The sequence below is a fragment of the Simochromis diagramma genome, unplaced genomic scaffold, assembly GCF_900408965.1.
Source record: "Simochromis diagramma unplaced genomic scaffold, fSimDia1.1 OVJJ01000105.1, whole genome shotgun sequence".
Classification (NCBI taxonomy): Eukaryota; Metazoa; Chordata; class Actinopteri; order Cichliformes; family Cichlidae; genus Simochromis; species Simochromis diagramma.
In genome coordinates this window covers 539,377-565,141 of record NW_024386771.1, presented here as the reverse complement: position 1 = coordinate 565,141, position 25,765 = coordinate 539,377, and the positions used below count along the sequence as shown (strand labels likewise).

Below are 25,765 nucleotides of genomic sequence, written 5' to 3'. Positions count from 1 at the left end.
TTTAAACCAGCTGCTGCTGTTTTGGATTATACCTCATCCTTACAGTCACCCCTCAGGACCCCATGTCCCTCTATACTGCTAAAAAATTTCTCAGTTATGTATTTTAAGAGAATAAAAGAAAGATGGTTTAAACGGAAGGAACAAAATTTAGGTAAATATAAAATCAAAAGACAAAACCCCCCAAAACAAAAAAATGGAGATGGCTCAATGTGAAAGCATCACTTCCTGTATGGGGATAGCCAACTGTTTACATGTCACATGTATAATTAAACAATAATTTACAGTCTCTTGATTTTTTTTTACCCATCTGACCATCAACTAATTCTGTGCTAACAATACACACAGAGAAACACACAACAGAAGCTCTTTCCAGTAACACTTTCATGTGTCACTGTCAGCTTGTTTTGAACGGGATTTTCAGAAAAGTGTCGAGTGACTTTTTTTTGTAGAAGTTAGAAAATAACAACCATTTTTTTGAGTCATTTAAGATTTAATTTTATCTGCATTGTCACTTAAATTTATTTCCTGATGTAGAACTTTAACAGATAATTTTAAAAAAACAAACAAACAAAATAATCAGTTTAATCCAAGAGGAAACTGAGAGCCTTTTGTTTACGTTTTCTTGTCCTTTACAGCTAAACAGCAGAGTGAAATAAAAGCGTTCAGTACAAAAATGACTCATCTGATAGTGGGACTCTCCACCATTTGACCTTAGAACTGAAGAAGCTTCTCGGATGAGAGGTGAAACGTCTTCAAGCAACTTAAAGGAGTCCAGATGCTTTTCTTTGCAAGCTCCTTTGACTACATCATAATAAATGCTGCTTTTCTCATTGGGATTCTAACCAGGTCTATAATAAATGGATTTGCTGAGCTCAGCATTTTCTGCTTTGATGAAAGATAAACATGAAGCTGGATTTCTTGTTGAAAATGCAAAGGAGCTGGTTGTGAACTAAGCTTCAGAGAAACACTACATACTGATATCCAATGTGAAGCTTTGAGTGGAAAAAGACATGAAAAGGGTTCTCTTTTGGAAAGAGCCATTTAAAGATGCAATACTCAAACAGAAGTTTGAACCTGTACTATTAAAGCCATAAAGGGAATTTCGACAATATAGACTTTAAATCCAGATGGAATATTTATTTAAGCAATGTTGCAGGAGCAAAGAAAACCGCTTAATCAGATGATCTCAATTATACAGTCAGATTAATTAAAAAATTCCATAAACTTCCTACTCTACTCTATGGTGATTACAATTTCATCTACTGGTCTGAGGATGGTTGAGAGAGTAGGGAGAGAGTCAAGTCCTGGCCAGTAATGCATTCTTCTCCCAGTCTTGCTAGCGCAAGCCCACATATGGAAGCAGTTACTCAGTTGAAAGTAATCCAAGTCTTCTCGGCTTCAAATCAACTCCACACAAGTGAGCAGAGAAAAACAACAATTACATTTCCAAATTTTAACTCCACAGTGATTTGGTTAAAATATAGATTCTCAAATATTATCTCTTATCACTGCACCAAACTAGAAGAAATAAAAACTAAATATTCTCAGACAACATTTTTTATATCCTCTTCACAGGCTTGCACCACTCTGATTTCTCTTGAGAAAGTTGATAATGAATTTCCACTTCTCTTGACACCAGACCAGTACAGGCTTTTCTATTTGATTCAGAATCAACACTAAGTCCAAAGAGCACGCTCATTTCATCACACAGATTACATTATTTGATTACATTTAAAAAGACTATTTTAACATCATTTGCAAAATCATATGTAAATATACTCATCTGTAGACCGTTGTATTACATTTACCATAATAAGACTGGGCATTATTCTTTATTTACTATTCATAAACGGGGATAAGCTGAAGATTTCACTCCTACTGAAACAAAAAAACATCAGTTAATTCAGTAAATACACTGAATTTAACCACAGCAGCTTAGACTGAAATCTATTTAGGAACATCTTTCCATAAACCAACATGATTGTACTGTTATTGAACAATCCGGTCACCAGAGCTATAGAAATGATGTAGTAGAGTTGCTGTGCTAAATTTAGGTGTACCTCTGAAACTCCCAAATGTCTTCTCAAAAACTGTGTTCTTATCTTCTCTGTTCAGACCTTCCTTCCTGTCCTGCTTCCAAAAATGACTCAAATAACCACAGCATGAGCGACACTGTAAATTCCATGCTTTGAGTGAAAAAAGAGAGAAAAAAACATCTGAACCCTGGAATAATGGTAGCTTCCATTTTTTAAGGACTGAAGAGGAAGAAGTTTCCAAGGAATCGTTTAGAACAGTTTAAAAGAACTTTTTAAGAACTGATTGAATCCATGAATCTGAAAACGTGTTACTGAGTAAAAGAGACTGATATGTACAGATTGAACAACAGTCTGTTCAACAGTCAGACTGTTTCTCTAACAGGAGGACGCTCTTTACACTCAAACCTGCACAGAGTCACTGACGAACCAGACCAGACTGTAAACCCAGGATAAAGAGTTTGAGTGAATGTGGTGTTGAAGGTGTGGAGGTGGATCAGAGTGTCAGAGGAGACTCTGTAGAAGGACAGAGTGCCAGCAGGACAGTCCACATACACTGCTGCTCTGTTAGAGGAGGAGGAGGAGGAGGAGGAGGAGGAGGAGGAGGAGGAGGAGGAGGAGGAGGAGGAGGAGGAGGAGGAGGAGGAGGAGATGGGTGTTTTTATGTTATTGTGCCAGACACAAAGAGGAATATAATTGGAGCACCACAAACTCCAGGACTGATCATTCCATCCAAACACACAGTCAGGACTCTCTCCTTTCCTTCTGGTTCTTCTATAACTCACAGATATGCGAACATTTCCTCTCCACTCAACCTCCCAGTAACAGCAACCAGTCAGACCATTTCTGCAAAGCAGCTGAGGGCAAGTATCAAATCTGTCTGGATGATCAGGATACGACTGAACCTCCTCCACATATGTCACCTGGCTGTTGTTGTCAGATAGTTGGAGGTTTGTGTGAACTGTGTTTGTGTCGATTGTGAGTTGACAGGAATCTGATGGAGAGAACAAACACAATCCAGCTGCAGTTATTGATCCATCATCTGTTCATTGATTGACACTTTGATGATGACTCCTGACATCAGTGATGTGAATGAGTGATGTGACAGTTTGAAGATGGTTGAATGTGTGCTGCTTTGTTTTCATGAATCACATTAAAAACACACTTACACTTCCTCAGACCTGGTGTCAACCATCGTTCTCCAGCAGGCTCCACCCTGAAAGGAGGAGGGGGGGGGTCAGACCAGCACAGTCTCTTTCAGCATGCACACATGGACATTACATGGCTCTCATACACATACTGTTAGACACTGATAAAGGAACAGTCCGAGATTTTCAGAAATACACTTCAATCCATATGTGGATCAAACTGCTGATGATTTGGACTGATCCTGGATCTGTCAGTACACCCTGTATTGAATGAAATATGACCAGTGTTGGGACTAACGCTTTATTAAGTAACGCGTTACAGTAACTACGTTATTATTGTGGTAACGAGCATGGTAACTAGTTATTATGCCAAAATCAGGAACGCGTTAGACGTTACTGGGATTTAGATAGGCTCATTATTCGTTACTTCGTGTGGAGGCTATCGCGGAGCTTCCACAGATTCAGTAACATTAGCAAGTGGTGGAGGCAGCAGGTGGATGAAGGAAAGGGGACGCAGAAGGAAAAGAGATCCGAGGCGGCCGCCGGTCCAAGTGTCAGGTGAACTGAACTTCAGGTAAGAAGTTATGACCTGCAGTCTCTCTGGGTCAGATATGAACCAAGTTTAGGTGGAGTTTATTTTCGCTATTCTGACTTTTTCCGTACTGCGTGCTAGCTAGCATGACGGAGTTTCTATACAGCTGGGTGGTGCTATGAAGTTACTGATGTTGAACTTTATTTTGTTCATAAGTTATTAGAGTTGCCAACCGTCCCGTCTGGTATTCAGAGAAAATATTACGCGTTTCTTATTGAGGTGAAAAGGAACAGTTTGTCCCGTAATTCAGCTACAATGAAAAAGACACAAAGCTGGAGTTATTCTGTGTCTTTGCTGCACAGCTGCCTCTTCTTCTCTCATTCTCCCCCCTCCCTCTCCCGTTTCTACTTCAATCATGAAAACTGATCAATGATCAGCTGATCAGCTCTCTTGTTTGTTTATCGCTCACTTTGCGCCAGAAAGAGGAAACCAGCGTATGTCGCGCTAAACAACAGCAGCACGTTTAAGCTTGATCAGCTGTTGTTAGGATTTTTTAAATATTAATTTCTAGTATCAGCTGATGTTTGCTGGAGCCACAGCTGCAAAGCTGCTGGTCATGATGTCGGTTTGGTTATCTGGTGAGAGGGAAACATGAAGATGAAACCAGGAGATGTCCTTACTGGATCATCAGAGCTGTGATGGAGAAATAGGTTTACCTTTTAGGTGACATGAATGAGTTGAAGTTATGAACTGTTTCTGAGAGACAAATAACACCAGGATCCTTTTTTATGTAGCTGACAGCTGGTAACTGTGCAGGTGCGGATCTAGCAAAGTGTTGCCAGGGGGGCAGGTAGGGCATTAAAAGGGAGAGGGGGGCACAAAGAAATACTTTCTTATTCTCATTTAAAATGTCTCGCTTTTAAAAAACAATTATCTGAATCTTACAACAAACGATTGATAGATTCATACATATATACCATCAGAACAGTGTACATCACTGTCACAACTGTTTATTTTCATTCAAAGGCTTTATGATTTTTGCTATAATGGTGGGCCAGTCTCTAGTCAAAATGCCCGGGCCAATTTTCTGTCCCAGTCCAGCCCTGTATGCAGCTCATCTGCAGTCTGGTGTTACCTAAATCTTCCTATTCAGAAGGCAGAATTTCAGAGTTCTGAGTACAATCGAAAGCACCATGACTGCAGTTTTTGTGTTGGATGTAAAAGGCGCACATCAGGGCCGTGCAGAGAGGTTTAAAGGGGCACATTGAACCAGGCTGAATAACAACAACACACATTCATCAAGAATCTAATATGGGCAACAAGGCAAAGCAAACGTAGCCGATGTTTTACCTGATGGGTACATGGTAAATGGCCTGCATTTGTATAGCGCTTTTCTAGTCCTTAAGGACCCCAAAGCGCTTCACACTACATTCAGTCATTCACCCATTCACACACAGGCGATAGCAAGCTACATTGTAGCCACAGCCACCCTGGGGCGCACTGACAGAGGCGAGGCTGCCGGACACTGGCGCCACCGGGCCCTCCGACCACCGCCAGTAGGCAAACATGGGGTTAGTATCTTGCCCAAGGATATTTGGCATGCAGCCAGGAGGCAGCCTGGGATCGAACCACCGACCTTCTGATTAGTGGCTGACCTGCTCTGCCACCTGAGCTACAGCCACAGTACAATGTTGCTGTTGAGGGGTTTCTGCTGCTCCTGCTGCTGATAGTGCTGGAGGGCAGGGCTGTGTTGATCTGAGACTGTAGACAGTAAAAAGTCCATAGGAGAGATGGTAGCTGATTAAACAAGTGTCATGAGATAATAACAAAATGCAAAGATTGGTGACAGCGCTTGGAACCATAAGGCAACAAAAAACTGTGAGAAATAATTTAGGCTCTGCCTGTGAATCACTCTTTGCTTCTCTTCTTCCTTCCATCCCATCATTTCATATATCACTCTCCACTTGCTGTCTATGTGAGAACAAGGCACAACTTGCTATTGCAATAAACTATAATCTAATTATCCACACCTAACAACTCCAGCACTTAATCTATAATAAAATGATGACAGAAAAATGTTATAGCCCTGCCTTTAGTAGCCTCACACAGCTCCTGCTGTTTCCTCCTCATGTCCTTACCAGGCATGTCTGGACAATGTTATATCATGAGTAATATTTTTTTTTAAAAATCCATCTAAATAAAACACACACATGCACGCACACACAGTGACATTTTAGACCTTCTTCAGAATACTGTATATACTATGGCCATCATGGAGCTGATCCAGAATCCTTACATTATTATTTATTACTAGAGCTACAATAATAAAGCAATGAGGAGGGGGAAGTAATAAATATGAAATAATGTATTTATGATGATTCCATTTGTTTCACTATCCACTCTGTGCAGGGGCAAAGCTTATTACATTTTTAAACTGTAGAGATACAATAATTTTACAGCAGTAAAATCCAAATTTTGTCTTATTTAAAATATAAATCTAATATAATCTGCTTCTTAATGTATGTTCTTTAAAATACAGCGTGTGTTTTTAATATATTATAATTATAATAATAATTATGTGGACATGCATATTAGATCGTTTTTTAGTGAAATATAATCCCTCCAGAAAGGCAGGAAAAGCCCGGAAACTTACTTTAAAACTAAATATGTTCTAAATACTTTAAAACGAAATATGTTCCCTAAAATGGTGACAGAGCTACAGACCCATGACAGCCTTACACAGGTAGCCAGCAGCTATGACCAGCACTACATGTGCAGTTAATAAAAGGACAGGTAATGTTTGTCGCGCTGTTGCACACACAGCACGCTCGTTTGTTTCAGTTCGTCAGTTGCAACAAGACAGCTTACCAACGTGTACGTAATAAGCTGATACTCCTGGGTGCTCCACACTACAGTGTACGCTGTACACCTACTTACTGGTTTTGTCGCATCAGTCTGTGTCTCTGAGTTAACTTGTGTTTCTCCTACAGCTCCGGACCGCAAAAAATGCGCGTGCTCTTTGTGAGCTCGTTCCCTGCTCGTAACCAGCGCGTTCTGCTGTCAAGGGCGATCATTGGTTAATAGTGATCATGTGACTGATGCAAGCCAGATCCTTTTATTTAGCAAAACTATGATTAATAGTTAAATATTATTGTTGAGGGGCCCAGACAGGACTGCGCACGCACACACACATAAAAAAAAAAATATATATATTTTTTAAAAAGTTGCCTCAACAAAAGGGCACCTTGGGCACCCATCAGGAAAGGGGCGGGTGCTCAAGCCCCTCTAGCCCCCCCCCCTCTGCACGTGCCTGGCGCACATGACGCTGTGACGTAGGCTAGAATCATGGCAGCAGTCAATGACGGTCCAGGCGTGGGATTTCTCTCATGGAAATATGCACATTATCTTTTCCTTTCTATTGGTAGGTGGCACAGTGCACTTGTGGCAAGTAAGCAAGCTAGAAGACTGGCAAAGTTATGGAAGCAACACATTAACAAGAGAATTCTAAGTAAAACCAAAGATACTTTCCCTAGTAACTAGTTACTTTGAAAGTAACGAGTAACTTGAAGTAACTGAGTTACTTTTGAGAGAAGTAACTAGTAATGTAACTAAGTTACTATTTTAAAGTAACTTACCCAACACTGAATATGACTGACTCAAACTGTGAACTCATGTCTTTTCAATACAAATCCCCTGTACTTCCTGGATACCTGTTTGTTCCAGTGGTATGGAGTCTGGAGGAGCATGAGCATAAGTGGCTGAAGAGGAGCGAGAGTGTGGACTATTTTCCCCCGTTCCTTTCCCTGGAGACACCTTGTATATATGTTGCACTGTTGGATTGTAAATAAACGTGTGAACTCTCTTTTCCTAAAATCTGAGTCTGCACCAGAGTCCTTTCTGTCAGCATTGACAGATTTAATTTATGCCCTTTTCTTTTTTAACTTGTGATGCGTTTATATCCCATGAGTTACAGGGCTTCTAAACCCCTTTTCATCATTTAAAGCTATTGTTTATTATTGTCACATGGGGGTGTTGTGAGGCTGTATTTCGTTTATGATGAAGATACGAATAGTACCCCAGGAAGCATAATTTTTTCCTTGCCTGTGAGATCTCCCCTCTAATGTCAACCATATGGAACAGATATATATAAATCCTATAAAGTTTTTATCTGTCTTGTATGAAACTTATATGAAAAGCATACAGGAGTGAAAGCACTTATAAGATCCCTTGAAAAATTATATAATGAAACTTTATGTTTTATATACTTACTAAAAAAATATATGAAAGTAATGAGAAAGTGGCCACTTTCATGAGTAAATCATATATGTTTTTACTATTTCTTTTCCATATGGGCAGTCAAGTGTGTGTCGAAGTGCAACAGGAAAATATCTTTGTATGCAGTGCTGGAAACCAATTAATGACCAAATTCTTTTTACATATCAATCGTACTAATCATCAGCTCATGGTTTACCAGACAGCAAATTTTTTATAAAGTCATAAAAAGAATCACTCTGAGGCTAACAAACATATCAATGGGTGCAGGAAGCTGAGGATAAGGAATTTTTCGTAGCAAGTAATCCAAATTATGCCACAGTATATAAATGACTGACCTCGTGCTGAGAACGGATCGCTTCAGGTATTCTTCTGACTGAAGTTTGGCCTGTTTTCAGCATCTGTTCCTGCTATTAAATTGCATTTGTCTCTGACCATCAAAGACCCTCAAGTTCAGATTTATTGAGGCAAAAAAAGTTTGCGTTTATTCTCCAGCTTGTCTTTGCTGTGTTTACATCGTTAGATGCCAGCTAGTCCCAACTTCAGTAACCCTATAAACATTCCTGAAGTAAGAAAAATGAGGTTTTCTTACTTCATTTATTTCAGAAGTGATAGAGCTGTACATTTTAAGTTTTGAGAAACAACCAGGAAGTGAGTGAAGGACACAGTAAATGTTCCAGTGAAAAGGCTTTCAGTTTTCACTGGAAATGTTTCCAGCTCTTTCTCCTCTATCAGACATTCTCCCCATACCTGAGAGTGTCCAGTCTCCAGCTTGGATCCTTTAGTCCAGTCAACAGCAGCTTCATCCCTGAGTTTCCCGGATGATTGTAGCTCAGGTCCAGCTCTCTCAGATGGGAGGGGTTGGAGCTCAGCGCTGAAGTTAGAGAAGTACAGCCTTCCTCTGTGATCAGACAGCCTGACAGCCTACAGAAATGTGCCATTAATACGTTACATTTATACATTAATTTATAAATAAATCAACTATTAATATAATAACCGATATGTGAAAAAACAAAGAAAACAAAAAAGATGCATTCTTAGATCCCAAACCTATGCCAGTGCATCTTAGGGTGGTGGGGTGGTGGGGGGCTTGTGAACAACTCCTGTGTTGGCCGGGTCAGGAAAACTACAAGATTAAACCTGTGGATCCAGCTGCTGTGGACCCAGCTGCTCTGGATCCAGCTCAGGCACGTGCAGAGGGGAGCACCCGCCCCTTTCCTGATGGGTGCCCAAAATGTCCTTTTGTTGAGGCAACTTTTTTTTAATTTGTGCCTCGACTGTCGGTCTTTTACCCAAGGTAATCTGCCATTTTTGAGGTTTAGGTCAAAGAACAAAGACCATGACAATAACTAACTAGACAGCTCTTTCTCTTTATATTTATCCTCATCGTATCTTCGTTGACCAAGTATATTGAGATTGATTCTGGACTTTTTGAAATTATTAAATATTGGTCTTAGTCTCTGTGTATATTATTCTCTTGCATCTGAAATCTGTTATGGTTCTTAATTTTTGCTCTGTTATGTTAGTTGCTTTGCATCTCTCTGTCTCTCTCTTTATACTGTCTCTCTCTCGGTCCCTTTCTTTCTGTCTCTCTTTTCCGCCCTCTCCCACACCTCACCTATATCTCTGTGTTTGTTTACCTTTTCAGTATGTTTAGTAGTGTCTCTTAAGTTTAGCTCTCTGCCTGGGTCTCTGTCCATTTTATTGTGATAGTAACTTGTCCTGTGTACATCGTGTTCAGTTTTGCTTCTCCTGTCTTAGTCAGATTTAGGCTATTTATCTTTCCTGGTGTGTTGCAACTTCCTGATTTCAATGATTTTAGCACTCTCTCCTTCTGTCTGTTTTCACAATCTCCATCATGCTATGTCTCCTGTATTATATTCTCCCTCTTCAACTCAGAATCATGGCAAAACATACAATAGACACGCAGGTTCACCATGTCCATTTCATGCTTTGCCTCTTAAAAACATGAAATGAAAGTTTAATTATCCATCCATCCCTCCGTCCATCCATCTTCATCTGGTTTATCCGGAGCCGGGTCGCGGGGGCAGCAGCCTAAGCAGAGAAGCCCAGACCTCCCTCTCCCCAGCCACCTCCTCCAGCTTATCCAGAGGAACACCAAGGCGTTCCCAGGCCAGCTGAGAGATATAATCTCTCCAGCGTGTCCTGGGTCTGCCCCGGGGCCTCCTCCCGGTGGGACATGCCCGGAACACCTCACCCAGGAGGCGCTCAGGAGGCATCCTTGTCAGATGCCCGAACCACCTCAGCTGGCTCCTTTCGATGTGGAGGAGCAGCGGCTCTACTCTGAGCCCCTCCCGGATGGCCAAACTTCTCACCCTATCTCTAAGGGAGAGGCCAGCCACCCTTCGGAGGAAGCTCATTTCCGCCGCTTGTATTCGCGATCTTGTTCTTTCGGTCACTACCCACAGCTCGTGGCCATAGGTGAGGGTAGAGACGTAGATCGACTGGTAAATTGTGAGCATCGCTTCTACACTCAGCTCCCTCTTCACCACGACGGACCGGTGCAGCGTCCGCATCACTGCAGCCGCAGCACCAATCTGTCTATCGATCTCCGGCTCCCTTCTCCCATCACTCGCGAACAAGACCCTGAGATACTTGAACTCCACCACTTGGGGCAGGAACTCATTCCCGACCCAGAGTGGGCACTCCACCTTTTTCCAGCTGAGAACCATGGCCTCAGATTTGGAGGTGCTGATCCTCATTCCCCCTGCTTCACACTCGGCTGCGAACCGTTCCAATGCGAGCTGGAGGCCTTCACCTGATGAAGCCAACAGAACCACATCATCCGCAAAAAGCAGAGATGAGATTCTGATGCCACCAAAGTGAAAGCCCTCCGCCACTTGGCTGCGCCTAGAAATCCTGTCCATAAAAATTATGAACAGAATCTATGACAAAGGGCAGCCCTGGCGGAGCCCATCACCCACCGGGAACGAGTCCGACTTATTGCCGGCCATGGGAACCAAGCTCTTGCAACGGTTGTATAGGGATTGAATGGCCCATAGCAATGGGCCAGACACCCCATACTCCCGCAGCACCTCCCACAGGACACCCCAAGGGACACGGTCGAATGCCTTCTCCAAGTCCACAAAACACATGTAGACTGGTTCGGCAAACTCCCATGCACCCTCAAATATCCTTGAGAGGATACTTGAGGGTTGGTCCAGTGTTCCGCGACCAGGACGAAAGCCCCATTGTTCCTCCTGTATCCGAGGTTCGACTAGCAGGCGAACTCTCTGTTCCAGCACCCTGGCATAGACTTTCCCAGGGAGGCTGAGGAGTGTGACCCCCCTGTAGCTGGAACACACCCTCCAGTCCCCCTTCTTAGAGATGGGGACCACCACACCGGTCTGTCAGTCCAGGATTACTGCCACTGATCTCCACGCAACATTGTAGAGGCGTGTCAACCAGGACAGCCCTAAAACGTCCAGAGCCTTCAGGAACTCAGGGTGGACCTCATCAAGACCAGGGGCTCTGCCACCGAGGAGTTGTTTAACTACCTCAGTGACCTCACCTCCAGAAATTGGCGGGTCATTCCCCTCATCCACAGACTCTGCTTCCTCCTCGGAAGACGTGTCAGTGCGATTAAGGAGGTCCTCGAAGTATTCCTTCCACCGCCTGACAGTTTTCTCAGTCGAAGTCAGCAGCGCTCCGCCAGCACTGTACACAGTGCAGGTAGAGCACCGCTTTCCCCTCCTGAGATGCCTGACGGTTTGCCAGAAACTCTTCGAGGCAGTCCGAAAGTCTTTTTCCATGGCCTCTCTGAACTCCTCCCACACCGAGTTTTTGCTTCAGCCACTGCCCGAGCCGCATTCCACTTGGCCTGTCGATACCTGTCACCTGCCTCTGGAGTCCCACAGGCTAACCAAGCCCAATAGGACTCCTTCTTCAGCCTGGTGGCTCCCTTCACCTCTGGTGTCAACCATTTGGTTCAGGGATTACCACCATGGCAGGCATCAACCACCTTGCGGCCACAGCTCAATGCAGCTTCAGCAATGGAGACGCTGAACATCGTCCATTCGGACTCAATGTCCCCAGTCTCCCTTGGAATGCTGTTGAAGCTCTGCCGGAGGTGTGCGTTGAAGATCTCAGGACACCCTTACTACGCATTTAGGCGCACCAGGTCTGTCCAGCGTCCTCCCCCGCCACCTGATCCAACTCACCACCAGGTGGTGATCAGTTGACAGCTCAGCCCCTCTCTTTACCCGAGTGTCCAGAACATATGGTCGCAGGTCTGGTGATACGATTACAAAATCGATCATCGACCTGCGACCTAGAGCGTCCTGGTGCCGCGTGCACTTATGGACGCTCTTATGTTTGAACAAGGTGTTTGTTATGGCTAACTGTTATTTGCACTGAAGTCCAATAACAAAACACTGCTCGGGTTCAGATCAGGGAGGCCGTTTCTCCCAATCACGCCCCTATAGGTCTCGCTGTCATTACCCACGTGAGCATTGAAGTCTCCCAGTAGGACAACAGAGTCTCCAGGTGGAGCACCTTCCAGCACCCCACCCAGGGACTCTAAGAAGGCTGGGTACTCTGAACTGCTACTCGGCGCATAAGCGCAGATGACAGTCAGGACCCGTTCCCCGACCATAAGGCGCAGGGAACAAACCCTCTCATCCACCGGGAACAACCCCAACGTATCGGCAGCAAGCCGAGGGGATATTAAAATACCCAACCCAGTCCGCCGCCTGTCACCAGGGGCAACTCCAGACTGAGACAGAGTCCAGCCCTTCTCAAGGAGACTGGTTCCAGAGCCCACGGTACCTCTCAACCTCACGCACTAACTCAGGCTCCTTCCCCACCAGAGAGGTGACATTCCATGTCCCAATTGCCAGTCTTGGCAGTCGGGGATCAGTCCGCCAGGGCCTCCCCTCCTGTCCGCCACCCGACACACAATGCACCCGACCCCTATGGCGCCTCCTGCGGGTGGTGGGCCTGCGGGAGGATTGGCCCATGTCCCATTTTTGGGCTGTGCCCGGCCGGGCCCCATGGACTAAGGCCCGGCCACCAGACGCTCACCCTCAGGCACCCTCCCCAGGCCTGGCTCCAGGGCAGGGCCCCGGTAACCCTATCCCGGGCAGGGTAAACTGTTCCCTCGATGTTTTCTTCATAAGGGTTTAGTTACACGAATATAATTGATTTAATAATTATTGGAAAAGTCTGGATCCTGACCTGAGAGCTTCCAGTGTACAGTGTGGACTCTTTAGTCCAACAGACAGAAGCTTAACTCCTGAATCCTGCAGGTTGTTGTTACTCAGGTCCAGCATTCTCATTGAGCTGAGTACTGAGGACAGCGCTTCACAGCTTCTCTCCAAAAGGTTACAGCCAGACAGTCTGAAAAACAAAGGTATTTAGGATCAAATAAAACCAATGTAAGTGTTCAACCCAAATAAGACTGACTGAACTGAACTGAAAACAAACAACATCAATGAAAAGACAGTGAGCGAGTGGAAACTGAGGACTTAAATGCATTGATGAGGATGATAATGACAGACCGGTGAGTACACAGCTGAACGTAATCAAACTAACATCACACAGGAAAGGAACTGGCACAGCAAGACAGGAAATGTGAACGAGTGAGAAATAAACTCAACATGAACAAACTGAAAATACAACCCAGGAACCCTGACAACCGCATTCAAGTATCTGTCTTCTAAAGCTGTCAACGGTGTGCAGAGTGCCAGGGGGGTAATCACAGGTACTTTTCTGGAACTGGACTGTAAATCGTGGCCCAGTGCCATGCTGGATAACGCGGTTTAACTTGGCTGTGTGATCAAATGGAGAAACTATGATTCCCCTTTTAATGTATAGATCTGTGCATATTTGCATGTACACATATATTTTTAGAAAGATATATGGATGTCTCACAATGTTTTCTATAACGTTTTCATCTTATCTATTTTAATTCTTTTTATTTGTTTATATTATCCCTCTGTTCAGCACTTTGGCTGTCACTTGATGTCCTTTAAATGTGCTATATAAATAAAGTTGACTTGACTACTTACAGAGCTTTGTTAGAGGCTTTGACCAATGGGAGCAGCCTAAAAAGAGCCTCCTCTGAAGGAGAGTATTTCTTCAGGTCAAACACATCCAGATCTTTTTCTGATGACAGTAAAATGAAGACCAGAGCTGACCACTGAGCAGGAGAAAGTTCATCTGCGGAGAGACTTCCTGATCTCAGGGACTGTTGGATTTCCTCCACTAGAGAACAATCATTCAGTTCATTTAGACAGTGGAACAGATTGATGCTTTTCTCTGCAGACAGATTCTCACTGAGCTTCTCCTTGATGTAGTCAACTGTTTTCTGATTGGTCTGTGAGCTACTTCTTGCCAGTGTAAGCAGACCTTGTAGGAGAGTCTGATTGGTCTGCAGTGAAAGACCAAGGAGGAAGCGCAGGAACAAGTCCATGTGTCCATTTGGACTCTGTAAGGCCTTGTCAACAGCACTCTGGTAGAAGTGTTTCTCTGCAGATTCTCTTGTTTCAGACTTCTGGGAGGTTGTTTTTTGTTCTTCCAGCAGATTGAGTCCAGAGTTGATGAAGGTCAGATGGACATGAAGAGCAGCCAGAAACTCCTGAACACTCAGGTGGATGAAGCAGAACACCTTGTCCTGGTACAGTCCTCTCTCCTCTTTAAAGATCTGTGTGAACACTCCTGAGTACACTGAGGCTGCTCTGCTATCGATGCCACACTCTGTCAGGTCTGATTCATAGAAGATCAGTTTTCCATTCTGCAGCTGATCAAAGGCCAGTTTTCCCAGACACTCAATCATCTTCCTGCTCTCTGGACTCCAGTGTGGATCTGTCTCAGATCCTCCATCATATTTGGCCTTCTTCACTTTGGCCTGAACCACCAGGAAGTGGATGTACATCTCAGTCAGAGTCTTTGGCAGCTGTCCTCCCTCTCTGGTTTCCAGCACATCCTCCAGAACTGTGGCAGTGATCCAGCAGAAGACTGGGATGTGGCACATGATGTGGAGGCTTCGTGATGTCTTGATGTGGGAGATGATCCTGCTGGCCTGCCTCTTATTTCTGAATTTCTTCTTGAAGTACTCCTCCTTCTGCGGATCAGTGAACCCTCTGACCTCTGTCACCATGTCAACACAGTCAGGAGGGATCTGATTGGCCGCTGCAGGTCGTGTGGTTATCCACAGGCGAGCAGAGGGAAGCATTCTCCCCCTGATGAGATTTATCAGCAGCGCATCCACTGAGGTGGACTTTCTAGGGTCAGTTAGGATTGTAGTTTTGTGGAAGTCCAGAGGAAGTCGACACTCATCCAGACCATCAAAGATGAACACAACCTGGAAGTCTTCAAAGCTGCAGATTCCTGCTTCTTTGGTTTCAGGAAAGAAGTGATGAACAAGTTCCACCAAACTGAACGTTTTCTCTTTCAGCACATTCAGCTCTCTGAAAGTGAATGGAAATATGAACTGGATGTCCTGGTTGGCTTTGTCTTCAGCCCAGTCCAGGGTGTATTTCTGAGTTGATACGGTCTTCCCAATGCCAGCCACTCCCTTTGTCAGCACTGTTCTGATTGTTTCATCTCTTTCAGGTGAGGCTTTAAAGACATCTTCTTGTCTGATTGTTGTTTCTGGTCTGTCTGGTTTCCTGGATGCTTTTTCAATTTGTCTGACCTCATGCACATCATTGACCTCTGCAGTCCCTCCCTCTGTGATGTAGAGCTCTGTGTAGATCTGATTCAGAAGGGTTGGGTTTCCTGCTTTAGCAATCCCCTCAAACACACACTGGAACTTCTTCTTCAGGTTTGACTTAAGTTCATGCTGACTCCAATGCCAGTTCCTAATGGAAGTTCCTAAACAAAAAACAAACAAACCAAAAAAATCAGTGATAGAGTCAGTTGAAGGTATGACGTTTCATGAAACGTTAGTACAATGTTTCCGAACATTTTTTAGCTATGGTACATATCTCACTTTAGAAAAATCCCACAGCACACCACCAAACCAAAATATCACAAAGGGCACATTAATAATTTTTTCCTGCACACCAGGTATAGCGGAATTGTTCCCAGTATATCTTTTTTTAAAATCTTTCTTCTGACCACTACTCATGCTAGGGCCTTCATCTGGGTCAGAACTTTCTCAGGGACCCAGGTCAGGTTAACTACTTTTCAGATATTTATCTATTGCAATTATACTCTGCGTTGTTTCAGCATGACCATGTAATTTCTTCTTCGACTTCTTTTTACTGTCAGTTGACAACACCTTTAATTAGAGTATAGCACACCTGATCACTTCTCACACCACATCCATGTGCTGTGGCACAGTGGTTGGAAAACACTGCATTAGTAAATGCCCAATTTATCAATGTGCTTATATCTTTAGAACAGTAATTCCTAAAGTGTGGGCTGGGGCTCCATAGTGGGCCCCACTAAATGTTTTTGAACTACAACTGTTAGTTCTATATACTAAATGTATATATCTAAATGTTTTTAGATGTATATATATATATATATATATATATATATATATAAAGTGAGTTCAAACAATATTACTCTTGTCTAAATATACTGCTCTTGTATTTAACCTGTCCTAGCGAGAGGTGGGTCACACATTGGCTTAACACTTTGCAGAGTGCTGGGTTGCATTAGCAATTCATAGTCAATATCCTGTGTGGTTTATCATTTTTCTAAATGCAATTCCGAAGAAATACATCATTTTCTATTGTATTTTTATAATGGTGAAGATTTAAAATTGGGTAGTGCCGAGGGATTTTCTAGTTTTTAAGTTGGCCGCAGTTATCTTGACTTTGGAAATGCCTGCTTTTTTTGGAAATATCCCCTTACTGCTCTTTAGATAGGCTGCCAGCTTCTCCTCCTTCATTCTCCTTAAGAAGTGCAGTGTGATCTTCACAAATGCCTCTTTGGTGCTCCTCCTCTGCTCTTCATCCTCACCTTCCAAAACATCCGCACAACCCCCTTGACATTGCAAGTATTCTGAGTTATCTGAGCTTAGAACCTTTTGTATCCTCTCCAGTTCATTTCTCACAAAAGTGATGATGTTGTCCTGCAGGACCTTGAACAGAACAGAACACCATGTGAATGTCACAGTCACCCAATAATACTGACTCAATGGCTGGTGAAAGATAAGACAGGAAAACAGGGAGATCAAGAATGACAAACACAAAAAAAAAAAAACGGGAAATGGAAGATGCACACAGTAAAGAGATATCTATCTCTCACTCTCTATCTACAGATATCTGTCTCTTCAGAGATAGACAGATAGACAGATCACCTGATCCATCCTTAAGTATTAGCTTTATCAAAAAGGAATGTTTGGAGCCTAATGCTAGACACTAGACCTAACGCTGGACAATCAGAATACAGCAAACAGTTTATGGATAAAATGCAGCTGCTGAGGTCAAGATTGGTCAAATTAGTAAATGGTACATATAATAAGACATACTTTAAAATTGTTTGGGCAAGCCCAGCTGCCAGAATGTATCATTTTCTTTAAATGGTGCAGAACTGGATTCCCAATTTGCCTCACTTTGCCTTGCCTTGGCTCATTTCCAGTACTACAGAAAAAATAAAAACCAAAGGTTTTACCACCAACCTTGTGTTTGATCGAAAAGTGGCTCTACTTCCCGAGCCACAACATTAAAAAAGAAAAAAAATAGTTGTTGTACATACCATAAATATAGGGTTCAGATCTGTTTGATGCTGCTGGGAAGACTGACCGCCGGGAATCTTTGAGCTCTCCCGGTCAACTCTGGAGGAATAAGGAAGAACAAGATTAACATAATGAGGCATTATAACAACAAGACAAGACATTATTTTAATGTTATTATTATTAGAAAAATCAGTCAGAACTCAGTTACACTGAACGTTTAATGCAGAATAGCGCAGAATCAAGTGGAAATGAAATCATAATCAAACCCTCATGAATGTGATGTGTGGCAGGCAAAGGTTGGGCACAAACACATGACTTGAACACACAGGAGGTAACTGAAAACGGCAGCTTTATTGATGCAGAAAACCCAAAACAAAACAAACAAGAAAATAAAATAAAATTTAAAATGGAAACTATGAACTAAGAGACAGAGCAGCGAGGGAAACGAGTATCATGGGTGACACACACAACAGCAATGGTGTTGGCCATGTTTATTGTTGGAGAAATGTTCAGGTGGCTGCTCTGCTCTGTGTTGACCTTCATTATAACAGTGGGTGGATTATATTCTTTAACTTAGTTACAGCACTTTCAGAAAGACATCTACTGTGAAGAAGTCTACTCCCGACTGCTGTGTAATCAATTATTGTAAATTTAAATGTTATCAGGAAACAGGGGCGGAGCGTGGGGGTGGCTTACTGGGCTTAAGCCCGGGTTGTTTTGTCAGAAGCCCGGGGTCTTTTGGAGTGTAATTTTTTCATAGTTAGATGCCTGGCTGACAACTGTATAAAACAAAAAGTACACACAATATTCGAAGCACATAGTGCACACTGTGGGAATTTACGACTGTGCATGAATCCCCCCTGATATTGGTATGATCCGAGCTCAGGCACTAAGCAACTGAGCGAGGGGGCGGGGCAGCTGCTGCCTGTGAGTGCACTGTTGGAGAAACGGAGCCAGCCATACTAAGGAGAGCTTAAGTTTGACCAGGTACCAAAGCAAATGATTCATACCGTACAAATAATGTAAATATGACGGTGTATCACAAAAGATTGATATCAAACTGATCACTTGACCAATATTACGTTACTTGCTCTTCAAGTGAATCAACAAATGGTGAAATGAAAAGCCGAACAAATGCTGTTTCTTTAGAGAGTCTTAGCTTATGTGTTTTTATTTCATATTTTCAGTTCTTACCCTCCCCGACTAAATCGGTTTCAGTTATGTACTGAAATATAAGAATGGACATTAGAGGCTTCTTTCAAAGAAAAAACTCAGGTAAATGTTATTTTATATATTATGCTTTGTATGTTGTCCAGTATATTTCTAAGCAAAACAAGAGGGATTTCAGTACACAGCAGGACATTCACATTTGTAACCAGATATTTACATACACTTTAGGGAGAAAACATAAAACATTTTTACTGTACAACATCAATTTAGAGTAAACTTTTGTTTTAGATTAATATTGAAATATCTTTTGAATTAGTTAAATGTCAGAATAAAGAGAGACAGAGCTGTCTATTTTTTATCACTTTCATCAAATTTAGGAGCACATATACACTAAGTTTATTGTTAATTAATAGGAAAACTCCAGATGATTCCATTCTGAGCTGAAGAAGCTTCTGATAGGTTAGTAGAGTCCATGTGAGTAAACTGGTGGCACAGCTGTGGATGCATATAAGGCAAAACACAGAGCCTGTTTCTGTGACATGGGAAAATCAAGAGATGTCAACCAAAACACCAGGAACAGAACTGTGGAGCTCCATAAGTGTGGCTCAATTTTGAATACAATTTGGTGCCATTTGCAATTAAGAAATACAGATAGTTTCTCTCTTTACTCTTAAAGTTAACAAATATGTTTTTTATATTTATCAATCTAAAAAAATAAACATTTAGTCTGATTTGATGTTACAATTAAAAAAGTGTTTGTGTTTTGATCTGAAGAGTAAATATCTGGTTTCAACTGTATATTTGATGATGTTGGTGTTTGGCTTGATTGTCAGCACAGAGAGAGAGAGAGGAACAGAGATGAACAAGAGCAGGTGAGACACACATGTTAGTCAAATGGTCGTTTACCAGAAGTATCACCGTATCATAGGTCCTCATGTATCTTGTACCTAGTGTTTCTTTTAAGGTTTGTTATTTTTCAAATTCTGTATTTATTAAGTTCTGCAGACTTGTTTGCACAACAAGGCTAAATAATTATATAAACTTTTGTCAATCTAAATAGTGGACTTTGGTAGAATTAAAAAAATAAGTGTAGTGCAGGTCTATGATGATTTTTAGTGCTACTATCATCTAGTTCTGATTCTGGTTCTGTCTTGGTTAAGTCCTCAGTAGCCCTGATTTTGAACTGTTATAGTCCTGTTTTAATTCCGGATCAGTTCTGGGTCTGGTTAAGGTGTCCTGCACATGTGATATATATGTTTCCCTATATTAAGTCATTCTTTTTTGAACAAAACTCAAAACAGAGCCTATTAATCTTTCAGTCATTTCTAACCCCCCCCCCCTCCTAAGGGAAAAAAATAATCCCACATGCATACTACCCTTTAGGGCTAAGCCCCGGGTGTTTCAAATGTCTGGCTCCGCCTCTGTCAGGAAATGATCAGACAGGAGAGGGTTTTCAGGAAGCACTGTTAAATGTTCAGTGTCTATTCCATATGTTAAAACAAGATCTAGAGTGTCATTAAAGTGGTGGGTGGGTTCTTCTAGATTTTGAGAGAAGCCAATTGAGTCTAATAACAGATTAAATGCCATGTTGAGGCTGTCATTTTTAGCATCTACCTAAATCCCCCTAGAAGGCTTCTGTTTAAGACTATGCTTCTGCCTCACTGTCCCCCAGCCATCCTGTTTCCCTGGTCACTTGGGGAGTGTATCCCTAGGGACAGCTAGTGGGGCCTATTCTATTTTCAGCTGTACCTACTACAGGGGCCTGGCTAGCTACAGGTTTTTCAGGGTGTGCGAAGCCGAGTGTCCAGTTCAGTGTTCCTGTCTCCAGAGCTGTAAATAGGCTACATTTATTACAAGTATCAATACTGCAAAAGAAGGCAGAGGAGTAACTAAATATCCGACACAATGAGCAGGAAAGTGTAAGGGGACAGTTGAAGAGGCCATGCTGTTAGCAAGTCGGCTATGAGATAAGCTAAGCAAGCGAAACCCTAAAGACACTTTGGAAACATAAGGAATACACAATGAAATAAGAAGTTATATAAATGTTGTTTATACAATGTTTTTTCAGATAAGCTACATAAAAACACCACAGTATGCAGGAACAGGAAGTTATACTCCGGGCACCACCCCAAATTCACAATGATTTGATTATTTTTAACTGATTGTGCTTTTTGCATTGCCCTTGCTAAATTAAATTATAATGTATCCTCTCTGAAATTCAATGTCATTTATCAATCTTGTGCTCAGTTGTTGCTCCTACCATTAATGAAGATGGCTGTTGATTGTATCTTCCCCCTTACTTGAGGGGGAACCATTCAGACGAGGTAGTATGTGTTGGGGAACCCTGCTTACAACTGGCTTAAATAAGTTTTCACTAACCTATCGTGATAATATCCCAAGGATCAGAAGCTCAGGGACTTCTGTACAGAGGTAACCAGGCTTTGTACAGTTTGATAATCCACAGTCAGTTGTTTTATTTATTTATTTATTTATTGTACATGAACTATTTATTGTACATGAACTTAAAGAGCTCACCTCTCTGCAGCAGACGCTTGCTGGGCTTTAAAATCAACGTAGTGCTCTTTAGAGTCGCTGCTCTGTAAGGACACACAGCTAGGTGTAGGTCCAGGTTGGTTCCTGTGAATAATGATGCAGCAGTGATGTGAGTGCTGAGCTGAGACATGGAGAAGAGTTATGGACAGTTAGAGATGGTCATCTCACCTCTGAGCTTTGGTCTGGCTCTCATGTTCCCCACACAGAGTGCTTTTAGAGGGAGGGACTCCCTCCTCTCTGTCCTCACACTGATCCATGCTGCTCAGCTCACATCTACATCAGCTCACACACACTTTCTACCTTCACCTGCAGAGAAAACACAAATCATTCATGTGCACATCAACTGAAATCATGAAGGACACAAGATGCATTCACTGACACACACTGATTATTCCTGTTGAATGTGCAGAGAACAACATGCACTCCAATTTACTGCTAATGAGATAAATAAGAAGTGACATTTTGTCTATGTAAATTCAGGAATAATGTGTGCAGAAATTTTCAAAATAAGAAGACTTTGTTTTTATTTTGATAGAGTCTTTTTGGTCTTGGCTTCTGACCTTTAACCTGCCCCTTATCATATGAGCAGCCCAATTTCTCATTAATTTAAAAACTTTTAAAAACCTGCTCAATCTCATTGGTGTTCAGCTCTAGTTTAACATAAAACCATTGCTTTTATTGTGCAAACACTCATTTATTTCTATTTTTGTTTGATGGTGTTTAATTTTGTAAATTGAGGTTGATGGCTTTATTACCTACTTGAGTGTAATATTTATGTTCAATTATTGATTGCTAATTAAGCAGAAACAAATTCAAAAAGAGAAATAATTCTCTCTTTTGTTATTGGATGGCTCTGTTTGGGAAATATTGCAGCCATTCCCCTGAACCTTGTTGGTGAACTGAATCAGTACTTTTTCCATGGATGATACAGATACTAACATGAAAACATGTTTAGCAGCTCTCTGATAACATCTGCTGCAGATTTTGGATATTTGTTTGTTTGTTTAATAATTATATGTAGACTAACACATCAGTTTAATTCTCTTATACACATTAATTCAGATCATGAATCAGATTTATGTTATGTGAAGTAAACAGAAATGTCTCACTCCCTGTTGCACTACTAAAGACGAACTGTTTTACAGAGCAAACATAGCAAACTTACAGTTTCTTCAAACACACACATGAACAACAAGCTCCACTCCACACCTGGACACTAAACACGGACACACAGGTGAGCTGCTTCCTGGAAGGAGGCGGGACTCCACCTGAAGCAGGAGAGGTGCAAGGAGGAGGAAGCAGATTTTAAGATAAATTTCTGATCATTTATGTCAGATTTAAATTTGTCTCATTTCCCTGTTCTTCTCTCTAAGTGGCTTCATTTTATTAACATAAGGAAATGACTTTGTGTCTTTCTCCAAAATTATAATTATGAGTAAAGTTCTTTGAAAAATACATCATTGTTAAAATTAACATAGCTTGGTAGTGGTAAAACAACATAGGGGGTGATCGTGGCTCAAGAGTTGGGCGTTCGTCTTGTAATCGGAAGGTTGCCGGTTCGAGCCCCAGCTCGGACAGTCTCAGTTGTTGTGTCCTTGGGCAAGACACTTCACCCGTTGCCTACTGGTGGTGGTCAGAGGGCCCAGTGGCGCCAGTGTCCGGCAGCCTCGCCTCTGTCAGTGCGCCCCAGGGCGGCTGTGGCTACAAAGTAGCTGCCATCACCAATGTGTGAATGACTGGATGTGTAAAGCACTATACAAATACAGACCATTTACCATTTGAGTGATTATGTTAAATGTGCTTCAGACATGCAGATGGTTGGGAGGAAGTGTTAACTGAGGAACATCAATCAGAGAGAAAAAAATATGAATAGTTTTTAAAAAAGTAAAACAACATACTTTTAACGGCTGTCTTTCAAAGTGATACAAACTAAAAACTCTAAAACTTTCCAAGTCAGCATTATTTCCCTCCTTTGTTTTCCACCATATTTGTAAGAAACAAAACTGCTTTTTATGATGTTTGGTGTTTTCAGCCAAGGTAATAATTTTCATTGAAGTTTAAACTAGAAAAACTGGTATAACTGCACACAGCATAGTTTCAGTTTCCAGCACAGCTGATCTTTGTGAGGCACCAACAGTAACAACATGTTATTTAACAGACCTGTTTGAACACTAACACATATTAGTATATTTGATTTATATGTTAAATCATACATCAGATTTGTTTTATGTAGGTAAAGCAAATAAAAATGTCTCATGTCCTGTTCTGCTCTTTCTGTTCCAACAGTTTCTGTGACGCCTCAATCATCGGCTGCCAGCAGGGGATTGTTTACCTGAACATTTCCTCATGTCTGAGAGTGTCTGACTATTGACGAGGTTATTAAAATGATATTCCACTCTGTTCTTTCCGTTTTTTAATCCTTACTTCTGTTTGTTATTAACAAATCTGAGTCCTTGTTACAAGAAAACACCAGCAGGCTGCTTCCTGATTTATAGGTCCTCAACTCTGCTGACCAGGAGACAACCAGGTCTCAGACCTGATCATCTGGACACAACCATCCGATTCTGTTAAAGTGGTTTAGGCCTTCACACCTGAACATTTCCAACTAAGTTACAAGAGACAGAGTTCACTGAGTCCCTGATATATAAGGACTCTGATAGCAGATAACAGCACTAAGTAATGTTCATTTGTGATTATTTGTGTTTCTCATTGTGTCCTGTGTGGTGATGTTAACCTTTACATATACCTACTCTAAAAATGTATTTTTTATAGAATAATGAAGTTGCTACAGAGCACAGACAAAGGGTTAAATGAATCTCCTCTTATCCGTGGAATAAATTTTCTTAAAGGGAACAAAAACAACCTTCTTTAACAGTTAATGTGTATTTACCTTTCAACAAATTTAAATAGAATCAGGGTTCTGAACCATACACCTCACACATTCTTGTGTGAGGTGTATGGAGCTATAAATGTGTTTCAGGCTGTGAAACTTTAACTTTATAACTCACTAAGAGTACTTAATTACAACGAACTAAGTTTAACATGTATCAATTCATCTTGAGATACCATTATGGAACTTTGTAATTGTGTTTAAGATAAGATTCAAGGCATTAGTTGGAAAAGGTTTGGAACCAAATCCAGGAGAACTGAGTACAAAGTGAACATGAAAACAATGGAACACAATAAAAAGTTCAAACACGTTTTTTCTCAGAGAGTTTTCTGCACATTATGCATGTAAACCTCCACATGCAGATATTATCAGTAGGATAGTAGGATTTTAAACATGCCTAAATACTCATTGTGGTTTTTTTTATGTCACTTCAGTAAAACGTAAATATCAACTTCTTAAGAGCAAAATTATTTTATTTAAAGGAAGGTCAATGTTACATCAGATTACTGATCAGTGTTCCACACAGACTGATTAAAATTGTTGTTCACAGTAACAAATGTTTCAGTACAGAGTTACTGAATATCAATAATCCATAATCATGTGGATTTGTCTTCAAACACAAGAGTGATTAAAGTTTATCCTGAAAGAAGAGCTGAACATCTGGTCCAAACATGACAGAGCAGAAACAAACATTCAAACTGTTAAAGGAGGAAACAAAGCAAACTTACAGTTTCTTCACACAGAGACACGAACAACAAGCTCCACTCCACACCTGGACACTAAACACAGACAAAAGGTGAGCTGCTTCCTGGAAGGAGGCGGGACTCTACCTGAAAAGTGTGAGAGAGCCACACCTTCATGTGCTGGGCTCAAAATATGTTGTCTGACTGCTCGGACTGGCTCAGGGTGACGCTGAGTAAAGTAAAGTAAAAAGTAAAATTTTATTCATATAGCACCTTTCAAGAGAAAATCACAAAGTGCTTTACAGAGGCAGAAAACAGACATTAAAATCTCAAACAAAACAAAATCAACCAAAAGCAAATTTAAACAGATTCGTTTTTACCTGCTTTTTAAAAGACATGACTGAGTCCACAGATCTCAAACTCAAAGGGAGCGAGTTCCAGAGTCTGGGAGCCACTGATACAAACGCTCTGTCACCTTTTGTTTTTTGACCTTGTATGCTGGACAACCAGCAACCCGTGGTCACAAGACCTCAGGGACCTGCTGGGGTGATAAGGAAGAAGAAGATCACTTATGTAAGTTGGAGCTACACCGTGCAGGGCCCTATAAGTCATGATTATGATCTTAAAATGGGCCCTGAACTTGACAGGGAGCCAGTGCAGCTGAACCAGCAGGGGAGTGGCATGGGAGTGTTTGTGTTGCTTTATCAGAAGCCTGGCAGCGACATTCTGAACACCCTGCAGTCGTAACAGTAGTAACAGTAGTATTCATAGCGCGTTGGTGCAGTAACTTTTAAATTTACTTTACTAACACAACAAGTAAAAGTATAAAGCA

The 25,765-nt window shown here is 41.8% G+C and overlaps 1 protein-coding gene and 1 long non-coding RNA gene across 2 annotated transcripts; both read right to left on the bottom strand.

Annotated features, from left to right (window-relative positions):
- Positions 1-1,111: 1,111 nt before the first annotated feature.
- LOC120738363 (NACHT, LRR and PYD domains-containing protein 3-like) lies at positions 1,112-21,576 on the bottom strand. Its single transcript, XM_040039546.1, has 11 exons — positions 21,529-21,576; positions 21,343-21,444; positions 17,658-17,736; positions 16,812-17,040; positions 15,379-15,821; positions 14,283-14,376; positions 14,015-14,165; positions 13,182-13,343; positions 8,736-8,909; positions 3,203-3,249; positions 1,112-3,027 (listed from the first exon to the last, which is right to left on the bottom strand). Exons 3-11 carry the CDS (start codon positions 17,658-17,660, stop codon positions 2,399-2,401), a joined length of 1,932 nt encoding a protein of 643 aa, XP_039895480.1. The 5' UTR covers positions 17,661-17,736; positions 21,343-21,444; positions 21,529-21,576; the 3' UTR covers positions 1,112-2,398.
- Positions 21,577-21,636: 60 nt separating this feature from the next.
- Positions 21,637-25,180, bottom strand: LOC120738290. Its single transcript, XR_005696930.1, has 3 exons — positions 24,979-25,180; positions 22,526-22,628; positions 21,637-21,666 (listed from the first exon to the last, which is right to left on the bottom strand). It is a non-coding gene; the product is annotated as an uncharacterized LOC120738290 (long non-coding RNA).
- Positions 25,181-25,765: the final 585 nt, after the last annotated feature.

What these genes read in the sequence shown, in the direction of transcription:
- LOC120738363 (XM_040039546.1), bottom strand. An exon ending in TGGAGACTGGACACTCTCAG is followed by an intron (nt 3,250 to 8,735) that starts GTATGGGGAGAA and finishes TCCTCCTTTCAG; the next exon opens with GGTGGAGCCTGCTGGAGAAC. An exon ending in GACACCAGGTCTGAGGAAGT is followed by an intron (nt 3,028 to 3,202) that starts GTAAGTGTGTTT and finishes TCTCTCCATCAG; the next exon opens with ATTCCTGTCAACTCACAATC.